The sequence below is a fragment of the Strix uralensis genome, chromosome 9 (genome assembly GCF_047716275.1).
Source record: "Strix uralensis isolate ZFMK-TIS-50842 chromosome 9, bStrUra1, whole genome shotgun sequence".
Lineage (NCBI taxonomy): Eukaryota > Metazoa > Chordata > Aves > Strigiformes > Strigidae > Strix > Strix uralensis.
Window position 1 is genome coordinate 15,243,352 of NC_133980.1, and position 11,617 is coordinate 15,254,968.

General features: G+C 46.8%; 1 protein-coding gene across 2 annotated transcripts in view; it reads left to right on the forward strand.

Moving 5' to 3' along the window:
- Positions 1 to 11,319, forward strand: part of BDH1 (3-hydroxybutyrate dehydrogenase 1) — a 16,395-nt gene extending 5,076 nt beyond the window's left edge. For both annotated transcript variants that reach the window (XM_074877501.1, XM_074877500.1), the window contains exons 4-7: positions 1,061 to 1,171; positions 6,303 to 6,444; positions 7,963 to 8,115; positions 9,469 to 11,319. In XM_074877501.1, coding sequence (XP_074733602.1) covers positions 1,061 to 1,171; positions 6,303 to 6,444; positions 7,963 to 8,115; positions 9,469 to 9,938 — 876 coding nt within the window. In that variant the 3' untranslated portion in view covers positions 9,939 to 11,319. The remainder of the gene's footprint in view (positions 1 to 1,060; positions 1,172 to 6,302; positions 6,445 to 7,962; positions 8,116 to 9,468) is intronic.
- The last annotated feature ends 298 nt before the right edge of the window (positions 11,320 to 11,617 follow it).

Genomic DNA, 11,617 nt, shown 5'->3' on the forward strand with positions numbered 1-11,617 from the left:
GGTGCTAGCTTGCCAGGAACAGCACCAGGCAAAAGGAAGGGGGATGTTTTGCCCTCTTGCCTGTCTTATGGCACAGAACTCAGCACTGGAGCTGTGCTAGAGCATGCACATCTTGCTCCATAACCCTGGGGCAGTCTCAGAGGAATTTAGGTATGGCCCTTGCATCACTGCTGGGCTTCCAGTGTGACCCTGATCAGTCCCTGTGTATGCTGGGGAAAGCCAAATTTCTAGTTGTTAAAAGAGATGTATTGGACTGAGTTGCAAGTAATTATTACCTAATCCCACCCACAGCAGCACCTTGCTGCATGTGCACTTGTTGCTGCTGGAATGTCTGATGCACCATGCAATTTTTAACACGTCACTTAACTGCTGCCTTTCTTTGGGTTAGAAGAAAGGGTTTGGAGAAGGAAGGAGGTATACTTCTGTTTAAATTATAAGTTGGAAAAATAAGAAGACCAAAGAGCAAACAAACAGACTGATGACCAGCTGGTCTTAATTTCAAATATTAGACCCACTTATTTCTGCTTAGCTTTTAAAACCCAGCACTAGAGGGTTTACATGCTAGAGAGAGAAAGATGAGGGAGCACTCAGTAGGGTTAATCCATATCCTTTCTTCAGTCAAGCTATCTTCACCATGCCTGCAGGCTGCATGGCACAGAAGAGGGGACTCCTGCCTGCTTTGAACATCTAGGAACAATTCCTACTGAAGGGAAAACGCATCTTGGGAACTGTCTGGTATATTTTCAGATTTCAAGATGAATGTGAACCGCCAGAGAATGGTGGTTTACTTGGCCTCTTTGCCTTGGCAGCCTGTTGCCAGAGGTGCTGAACTTCTCTTTGTGTTGGGAGGACAGTGATCCTGCCTCCCTGGGGTCAACTCGGTATGAAACCTTTGTTTCTTGTCTTCAGGAGGCACTGGGTGGCAGTAGCTGGCAATGGGTGTAGAGAACGTCCCTGGAACGGACTGCTCCTGGCCAGGACATGGTTTTGTTCTGTGCACTGCAAATCACTGATTTCAGATACTCAATTCCAGTGCATTTTGTTCTGTTTTGTTTTGCAGATTGGCAGCAGAGCTGTGCTTATAACAGGTTGTGACTCAGGGTTTGGATTTGCCTTGGCCAAGCACCTGCATACCAAAGGCTTCATTATTTACGCTGGCTGCCTGCAAAAGGTAGGGAAAACAAAAACTGTATTCTTCACCTGTGGCACATGCACAGACATGTAGCAAATGCAGTCCTCCCTCTCCACACTGCACAGCTTTCTGACAGGGAGAGGGAGGGTTGTTGGTAGCCCAAAGGGAAAGACGTGGGTGCTTGAATTTCATAGAGCATAACCTGGTCTAGACCAGAACCAGGACTGAACGGTATAGGGAGATATAGGGTACCTGTCTGATGGACTGGAACCCCAAATTTAATTTTATAGGCTTATCCACAAGCAAATTTTGGGATCAGATTGAGTCTGGACCTTTGACCCTGCTCTCAGACTATACTTTTTTATGAAGGGTTTATTTTGATTAATTATTAATATATTTTGATTAATTGTGACATGCACACCAGTGATATTATGGCATGTGGTATGAACATGCTTTTCTATATTCATGAGTACAGCCATACCTCAGTATGCTTTGAGGGTCTCCCGAAATCACCGTGAAGGCAATAGAGTTCCACTAGTGCAAATGAGAGCAGAATCAGGCCACAGATAGCTTAGTGGTGCGGTCTTGATGCACTCTCCAGGAGTGCTCTCTGTGGCAGTCAGTGATGCCTGGTCGTGGAGAATAGGAGAGAGCTTTAGCCTCTCTCTCCTTATGAAGCACTGCACTTTTTTAGCTGCGTGGCCATTTCCCAACAAACAAACTTACTCCTCAGGATATCCTGGGGTGGGTCAGTTATTTCGATCCTAATCTTTTAGCTTACTCATCCCTATAAATGTATCTCAAATAGTTATTTAAAGAGAATTTGCCAGGTGTTTTTTAATGCTATCAGTACTCTTTCTGCTGTTAATTTTTCCATTATTACTAAGTTTTGCTTAAATTATTAGTTTCTTTCTACTGCATTTTTTCAAAAGAGAAGTTTGTGTTTCGACAGCTCTGTCCCTTGTGGTGTCTCGGCTTTGGGTCAAGGATTTATTTAACCTGGGCTCCCTCTACAGGCTTTACAGCAGAACGAGACACTTATAAACTGCTGCTTTTCAAAAGGTGTCAAGAAGAGAGATGGTGGATGAGTATTTTTCTGGCAGATGTTTCTACTCAGCTTTTGTGACAGAAGATCAACATCAGAGAATATAAGAACGTTGCAGACTTAAAACCCACTGTTTAGAATAACAGCCTGCCTCTGTGTTGACAGAAGTGAAAAATGACAGAAACTGCAGAGTTACTTCTGGGTTTCACTTCCTCTGTCTGAGCTGCTAGAAAGACCCAATTTTCAGTGAGGATGGTTTTAACTGTCACTGAAACCTCCCTTCCATTTTGGTGTCTTCAGTACTCATTCTTCTGGATGCATGTTAGTGTAAAATCTTGACCTCTGACAATTTTAGCATAAGCTGACATGCAGCAGCACACCAGAACTCTTTTAGGCTTTGATCAATATTTATTTCTTCAGCAGAAATCAGCAGAAGGCTTTGCTGTATCACTGTGTAATTAAATATCGCTTCTTTAGCTGAACTGACATCCCATGTTCCAAAATCTGTGTGACTATGGCAGGACTGGTAATGGCATTTGTTATCAGAGAAACACTGTAAAATGCCAAAGCTCCTTAGTTGACAGGTTGGCCTTCTATGCATCTTCGGGACATACACTTTGTGTAGAACTGCTCTGTAGAACTAAAGCAACTCCAGGAGACTGAGCTGATTTCTCATTGTGCCACAGCTTTCACTAGCAAAACCATAAGTAGAATTCAGAGTGTAATTATTGCTGGTGCTGATTTTAGGGGCAGAAAAAGCCTGGTGTGTTTTTAAATGCTAGATAGAAGTGAAGGTAGAAATAAGAAGCATCATATTTTGCTTGGGTATATTTGACCTAGCCCTGGCAGAGAGGAAATGACTATGAAACTTCAGTGTTCTTTTCATGGGACTGTTTTTCACAGAGCACCTGCACATCAGAAGCATACTCCAGCTTGGGGAGCCGTCGTGTCCTCAGGGTATGCACTGTTCTTAGGAATATCACATCTTTATTGCAGATTAAAAGTGTGCAGTGCTGACTCTTCATTAGGAAAGGTTTCCTAGAGTGGCCAGATCCTGAGTGCCTGACTGTATTTTTACTGAAGGAAACCTGAGGGAGGTGTTTAGAGTCATGACTGCAGGGAGCCCAAGGATGGATCTGTGTTAACAGTGTGCTGTTTCACACACAGTTTCTTCCTAACATTTTCCCTGGCAAATACATTAATGTGAGAGTTGTGTTGATGCTTTATTGCCGAAAGACAGTGGTAGACTGGATCCAATGAAAGATCACGCTGCAGCTGTCTGATTTTTTCCTCTTCGGTTAATAGCTGGAGGAGCCAGCTGACACAAGATGAAGAAGGTATTTTTCCATCAGTATCTGTTACCAGTGGACATATGCGATGTTTGTCACGGCTGTCAGGAGTGTGGTGGAGCCCCTGTTTGCTTTGCTTTGTATGCTCAGGCCTGTTGGGTCTTGCAGGGGGATGAGAAGGCGGAGGCTATCTGAGCCAGCCAGCATGCAGGCCAGTTCCTGCAGGGCTCAAGAGTGCTCAGAGCCGCAGGGTGTTACATACCGCTTCAAGGACACGCTGATAAAGATACAGGCTGAAGCCCATGGGCCCCAGAGAGCAACCATGGGAAGAGGAAGGTGAGGCAGTGGTGTGCTTTTTCAGTATCCAAGAGCTGGGCCCTCTTCCCATGGGAACTGGATGATCCTGGAGCTGACAGCGGAGATGTACTGGTCTCTTGGTGTCGCATGGGAAGGTCCTTCCACTGCTGCATATGGGCCTGGGGGTTGTGGGACACGCTGCATCCTGTGCTAGGAGAGCATGACACAATCACAGGGCACCTGACTTAAACACCAGCCACGTGCCCTTTCTGAAGAGCCAAGGGAATGGCCCTGTGGGTCTGGGTTAATGCCCAGAGGGTTAATACCCCAAGGGTACCTGTCCAAGCACCCAGCTGCATGTGGGTGGGAGGGCAGGAGGGATGTTGGCTTGCAGAGCCAACCCTCTTAAGGGAGGAAGAAGAGGATGCTGTGCAGGTCCCAGCAGAACTTAGGAGGCCTCTGAGGCTGATGTGTTGCTGTGGCCCAGAGATTTTGTAGCACCTCGCAGACCTGGTATCGGGGAAAGAAGCACCTTGGCCTTATTGTTCTTCCTCTTCCCTTTAGACATATCTGCTGTTTCCAAGGGACTTGCATGCTTGCATTTGCCAGTTCCCTATTGGCATTCCTACATGTGCCACTTGGATGCTTTTCAATGCTTTGCCACACACACTGGCTTCGGCACCACGGTGCTTTTGAGTGAGCAGCAAACTTAGCACGAAACTATTTTCAGTCACCATTAAAACAAACACCACTAAGCTGTGCATGGGACTTTTAACTGCTCCATTTTGTATGCAGTATGCTTCTGTGTGAAGAGAGTGCAGTAGATGCCTTCTCTTAAGGACAAACACTAACCGGTATTAACAGTCTGTGATGGAATAAGGAAGGGTGGGGAAAGACACAGGAGATGTCAGGTACTTAAGTTAGTGATCTGTCTGTGAGCACTGTGGATAAGCCCAGGAATGAGAGGAGCCAGGAGAAGGTTTTTTGGAAGACAGGTGACACAGAGACGGGGACGTATGGCCACCCTCGTGTGGTACCTAAAGCGTGGTGTCTGAAGGGCACTCTTGCTCGGTGGGGCACATGGGCAGCCTGGGTTCAGGCTGCAGAGACAAGCATCATCTCGTTGACAACTGACTGCTGGCAGTCTCTGATAGGGAGTGCCTGTGGCTTGAGGTGTTTAGAAAAATCTAATGTCATTCAGCAGTCAGGAAACAGCCCTGCTATGAAGCACTGGCCTGTTCTAGGTCAGAGGAAAAAAAGCTATCTATCCGAAAAAGCCTCATCTCTCAGGAGCGAAGAGCACTCAGATGCTGGCCTGCTGATGCTGACACAGGGTGCAGGGCTACCTGGAGGGTTGAGCAGTGAGGGAAGAAGATCTGAGCAGCCGTCAGATGATCCTGTGGGACACACTCCCTGTCCAGCCTGTTAATGGGGAGTAAAAGACTTCTAGTGAGGGATGATATTGAGGGGACAGTAAAGATGGGGATGTTCCCAAAAAGCAATTATCTTCAGAGCTAGACCTCACCAACCTCTACAAAAGTACCCTGGAGTGGCCAGCACAGTCCAGTAGCTTATAACCATGGGAGTGATTCATGGATAGTCCCAAACTCATATTAATATCCCATGTCTGTGTCCTGGAAGCACCATAGCCAGGCTTTTCTGATGTGGAGGGACTAGCTCTGTGCATGGCAGCCTTGTTGCTAGCAGCATCTGGCCCGTGTGAAAGGTATCTCAGGGGTTGGCTGCAGTTAATTGCCTGGGCTGTGAGTGAGTATGTCTATACTGGGGGGAATCTGTTGTCCTGAGCTGTGAAAAAAGGAGTGGAGATGGGAAATGGGAGTGAGTAAAAGCTCATGCGGGAGGCAGAGAAAGAGAGGAAGATGCTGGAAAAGACACAGGGGGGAATTGCCAGCTGGCAAGCTGGCCAGGCACTTGGTGGTTGGACTCTGTAGGAGTTGGTTGAAGGCAGTAGGTAGATTTCTAGGCAGTGGGAGCCGTGTGTGTAGATCAGCTGAAGGGAGAGAGCAGTGGGCAGGCAGTCCCTCTTCTAGGACTGTCGCTCCCAGAGCTGGCAACGTGACTGAGAAGCACATGCAATGTACATGTGCAGCCATTCACTGGCTATTTTATCCCATACCTCCGCCAAGCTATTTGCTGTGCTCTGTATGCAAGCCAAAGTGAGGACAGCCCCATGTTCCCACCACTGCGGCAGTGGGGCATAGTTGATCTCAGGAGCTTGTACTGGGCAGGACTTGCCTTGCTGGGGCAGATCCAGCTCTGGCTGCTTTCTTGGTGGTCGAAGCAGTTCATACCAGCTGACTCGGTGGCAGGGCTCATGGTCAGGTGGAGATGCTCGAGGAATGGTGTTCTGCAGGAGCAGCCCTGTCTGTTCCCCTTCCTCTTAGAGCTGCAGGACTGTCCTGATTATTCTGTGACTGCCCCGCGCACTCTCTTTTGCTTGATTTGATGGTTGCTATGCATTTGATACTCTACACAAGCTCTTTGGCCAGATTCAAACCAGCGCTTTCTTCCCCTCTAGGACAAGGGAGATGGTGGCTCCAAGGATCTGGACAACATGAAGAGTGATCGAATGAGAACAGTCCAGCTCAACGTCTGTGACAGCAAAGAAGTGGACCGAGCAGTGGAGCACGTGAACAGCAGCCTGGAGGACCCAGAGAAAGGTAAGTGCATGCAGTGGGCATTAAGGTCACATAGGTGGCAGGAGCTCCCTCAGCTGGGCTCTGAGAGCATTTTCAGGGCATATTTCAAAAGCTGAGCATATGATTGAAGGGCACAAAGCTTTGGGGAGCAGCAGTGCAGAGCAAGTGGCCTGTTTAAATATTGTGCCATATCAGAAAGCAGCTTCCCACTTAAGACAGCATCTACCAAGAAAACTGCTTTTTTCTCCACGAGCTCCTGTAGGGGCGTTAACAGAAATTAGGGTGGTGTTCAAGGCCCTGGGATTAGTGCTTTATTCCTGTGACCTGAAGTTTATTGTGACTCCCTTTATGTTGTAAAACCTGGCCAGTGCCCAGAGATTGGGGATTAGTAATGGAAATGTCTCCCCCAAACTTTCAAAAGGGAAAGGAAATGGAGGGGTTTTCCAGAGGATTTCCCATGAAGCCGGCTGAGTATCATTAATGCCACTGCACATATTACCTTATATTACAGATTTCAGAGTTCAAGGGGTAGCTGTAACTGACTTTCTTAGCCTGCCTACCTCATTCTGCTGAGTTGATGACAGCAAATTCTCCAGGACTGTAAAAATCCCAGTAGCGCGTACATTCCTGAAACCTTTCCCCTCTTTGATAAACTACATTTTCCCCTGAAGAACATCCACACTTCAACACATGAAGGTCATTTAAAAGCAGAACAACCAGTAATGTTTTACTTTGGATTTTTCATAAACCTATTTCTTTTACTTTTCTATACATTTATTTTTTATATGTGGATCTTCTATATAAATTAAGTTTTCTAGCCCTGTATTCTCAAGCATAGGTCAGGATGAAGTTGCCTTTTCTAAACAGCAGAGAGAAGCCATCCCAGACCTTTCTTAGTCTGTTGCTTGTGCAATTGGAACATTATATGAAGTGAATGCATTTTGTTTCAAATTCCTTTTTAATCTTTCTTTTCATTGCCAAATGAGTTGGTAGCTTCAGTTGTTGCCATCTTGGTTGCAGCAGAATAAAAGGGAGAGGCCGTGGCATGCATGCCCACCCATGTTCACCCATGCCCACGTCCCCCTTCCCAGCATTGCAGACATTCTAGTTCTTATGGTGACACAAGGGATTTTACTTTGAAAGAATTAGTCTTTTGTTTCTTACAAGGTCATTCCTATTCTTATTATTTGCATTTAGAGACTATAGTTTGCTTCTTTTAAAAAAATCTGATAAAAAGAGAATGGCAAGGAGAAAAGCATAGACAAGTTCTCTGCTTGCTGGCTCAGAACTTTCTGAGAAGTCTTATTCACAGTACTTTGTGGCTGCAGTGTGGGGCAGTACAGGCAGATTCTGATTGTGGTTATATTTGCTCAGGAGACTGAAGTTCACTCTGGACTCTCTTCTGTCTGGCTTCCATCATTACAAGTCATAATGAAAAGCTCTGCTGCGTGGTTCAATAATCCATTAGCAAGGTCTTTTCCAGGCTGCTCTTACTAGTCTCACAGAGGGAAATCTTTCTGCTTGATTTTTGTCTTCTAGGGCTCTGGGGGCTGGTTAACAATGCTGGGATCTCCACATTTGGGGAAGTCGAGTTCACCAGCATGGACACCTACATGGAAGTAGCTGAAGTGAATCTGTGGGGGACTGTGCGAACCACCAAGGCTTTCCTGCCGCTCATCCGGAGGTCAAAGGGTGAGTGATCTCCTCCTGACTGGCACTCCCTAGAGCAGGTCCCTCATCCTGCCCCTTGTCTTGCTGTGTTAGAGGCCGAAAGGTCTATTATGCTTCTCTCTGCCACTGGGCACCTTCATACCTTTACAGACAGAATATGGCCCACAGCCTACACACAAACAGATTTCCTAACCGCTCTTAGTTACACAGCAAGGCAGCAGTCCTGAAAACCAGTTATTATTTCTCTTTCCCATCTCTGCTGCCTTCTCCTGCAACATCCCACGCAAGATCTAATCCGTCATACCTTCTTTTTTCTGTTCAGAAGCTGCAGCTCACCATAAATTCCTCCCCTCTATACAAAAACCAGCTGTGTCGGTGCTGGCGGGGTGGGCAGCAGCAGTGTATTATGATGTGCTTCTTGCAGGGAAGTTGTCAGCTGTGTGCTGGTACTTCAGGAGCTTGTAAGATATGAGAGGGGGGTTTGTACAGCACAGGAATGCGGACCTGGAGTTTTCATGGCTCTTGGCATAAAGGGGCAAAAGCTTTCCTGTACTGGGGCCAACTACCTGACTAAATGAGAATATATTTTTTACTCCTGAGTCATCCACAGACATTAACAATGCTGTCCTGTGCTGCAGACCTGGGCTGTATGTGGCCCAGGCAGCATTTCTTCCACTGTGGAAAGGTATCCATTTCTGTGGTCAAAGTTTCTCTTGCTAACCCAACTCAGTGATGAGCACTGACAGAAAGTGCAGAGAACTGCTGCCTCTGATTAGACTGCAGCATCCACAGTCTCCTACCAGCATTCTCCCAGCCAAAATGGGTGGCTTCTGGGGAGAAGGGCCCCAGCTCTGTGCTTGGAGCCATAATCTGTCTGTCACATGGAAAAGGGTGCAGTGGATTTAGACTGCTCTGCCCATTTGTAGTGCAGGAGCAATCCATTCTCTTTAAGGGGCAGACACTATAAACCACCATTGGGCTCCTGGATTTTGTGCCTTTGACTTGCAAATAAACAAGCTCAGCCTTGGTGCCAGAGGCTTTGCTGCTGCCTCCTCTTGTCTGGGCTCAGCCCTGATGGCTGCTGAGCGATCCTGTTTCCCTCCGCACAGGCTCTGTCCGGCCTCTTCTGTGTTCTCCATAGCACTGAGCTTTGTGTGTCGCCATGTGCCTGTTCCTTCAAGTGCAGTGAGCCAGCCGGCCGTTGCACAGCACAGCAGCGCTCAGGCAGAGCCAGGAGCAGCTCTGCCAGGCAGCCCTTAGGGATGTGCAGGGGGCGGGCGGATGCACGGTCAGGAATCTGTTGGGTGGTGGGTCAGGCGTCTGCTCTGGGTCAGGTCCCACAGCTGAGCTGTGCTTTGCCCGGGCTCTGCCTAGGTCGTGTGGTGAACATCAGCAGCATGATGGGCCGGATGGGCAGCCCTGCCCGGTCGCCGTACTGCATCACCAAGTTTGGCGTGGAAGCCTTCTCCGACTGCCTGCGGTACGAAATGCAGCCCCAGGGGGTGACGGTCAGCATCGTGGAGCCTGGCAACTTCATAGCTGCCACCAACCTGTACAGCCCCGAGCGAATCAAAGCCATAGCCGACAAAATGTGGGACGAGCTCCCTGAGATAGTGCGCAAAGACTATGGTAGGAAGTACTTCGATGAGCAGGTCAGCAAGATGGAGACATACTGCAACAGCGGCTCGACAGACACCTCGCCGGTCATCGAAAGCGTTGCCCACGCGCTCACCTCCACGACCCCCTACACCCGCTACCACCCCATGGATTACTACTGGTGGCTGCGCATGCAGATCATGACACACATGCCTGCTGCCATTTCAGATCGGCTCTATGTCTACTGAGGCCTCTCACTCCTCGCCTACCCACATGGGAAATTTATTTTAAAGAGAGCATTGTACACACTTCCCATTAGTCCTTTATAAATATTTCTAACCTCATTTCAGAGTACTGTATTTTAGCTCTAAAGGGTTCATTTAAACATCTGACATAACCTAAAGGGCAGTAATTTGCAAGGGGTGCTTCATAGGCAGGAATACATTAAGTTTGTGCAGGGATGTTGATTCTTTGCTATTTATTTCATGTAATCCTTTTTTTTTCCACCTCAAATATGAAGTTATAATCATTATTTAAACTGCAATTGCTCTGAAGTGTTTTCAGAATAATTTTTGCTGATGGCTGAACACAATCTTCACAATTCCTGCCTAGGATGCAGCCTTCACACCATAAAACAGAGGCCCTCCATGCTGTAATGGCAAACCACTGCCTCCTGATGACAAAGAGTGTCCAACAGACTTTTCCAGGCCTGGTCACAGTAGCCCAAGGCAGAGCAGAGACTTCTTTAATTTGGGGATCAGAACTCAAAATGCTCGAGGTGCTGAAAGCGAGCAACTGACCCTGTCCCTTTCTCTCTTGGAATTATACTGATGAAACCTTAGAGAAAAGGAACCAGTCTGCTTTTCTTGCATGCTTTCTTGCAAAGGCATTCAATGACCCAGGGACTCAATCCTGCAGACCTTTCCCACAAGAGTTTCTTACTCATGAGCATTCCCATGAATGTGAGCAGCTTTACGCACAGGACTGCAGGCGTCAGGATTGGCCTGTAATAACATTTCTCTTCAACAGTAATTGAACATTAACTCCAGACTTAGTTTGGAGAAGAGTTTCACTCCCGCTCCTATAATTTGTGAGGTTCACCACTGAGCAGAGGGAAGCAGAGAGGGTTATGGTCACATCAGTGAATGCCATTCTTACCAGGGACCTCAGAGTTACACTGAAGTATTCATACAGCCCCTTGCACGGAAGGGCCTTAGCCCTGACCAGGGCCTCTAGGCACTGTTGCAGCGCAGGTGATGATAACAGTAATCATTTTCATTGAAGGAGTCACTGACCTCAAATACATCTAACATGATATAAATCTAACAGAATGTCCGTAACAATAAAGTTAACTTTAGGAGCAGTTTCATTTCCATGGTGGTTGTTTACATGTCTGAGAAACATTTGCTTTGTACCATAAGAAAACAAAAAAACCCATAAAAGATCCTTTCATGGGAAAATGTGGAAAGGGTTAATTTCTTTGGAGCTTGAAAGGCAAAAACCAAACAAGTAATTGAAATACCATTGTTAACAAAGTTAAAGAGAAGGGATCTCACATGCTCTAGTAACATACCATGACATGATCAAACTCCTTTGGCTTAATAAATGTATACATGAATGGTAACAAAATTCAGAGGCTCCCTCTCTTTATTTTCGAATATTTAAGGTGAAAAGCACATACATGTTAGTGGTATTTTATTTAATTTGGTGAGGCTCGTGTCTGTTACGCATACACACTGCATTCAGAGGCTGATTTGCAGTCTTGGGTCTTACATGTCTGTGTTGGATAGTTCAAGACTTCTGCAGGGGTACCAGGTGTATCCTGCATCTCGTGACAAATATGTCTGACCCCTGGGCTCCGTGTATTCACAGCTCTTAAACCTGCATCTGTGCTGGACTCCCACAGATTACAAAGGATTATTATGGA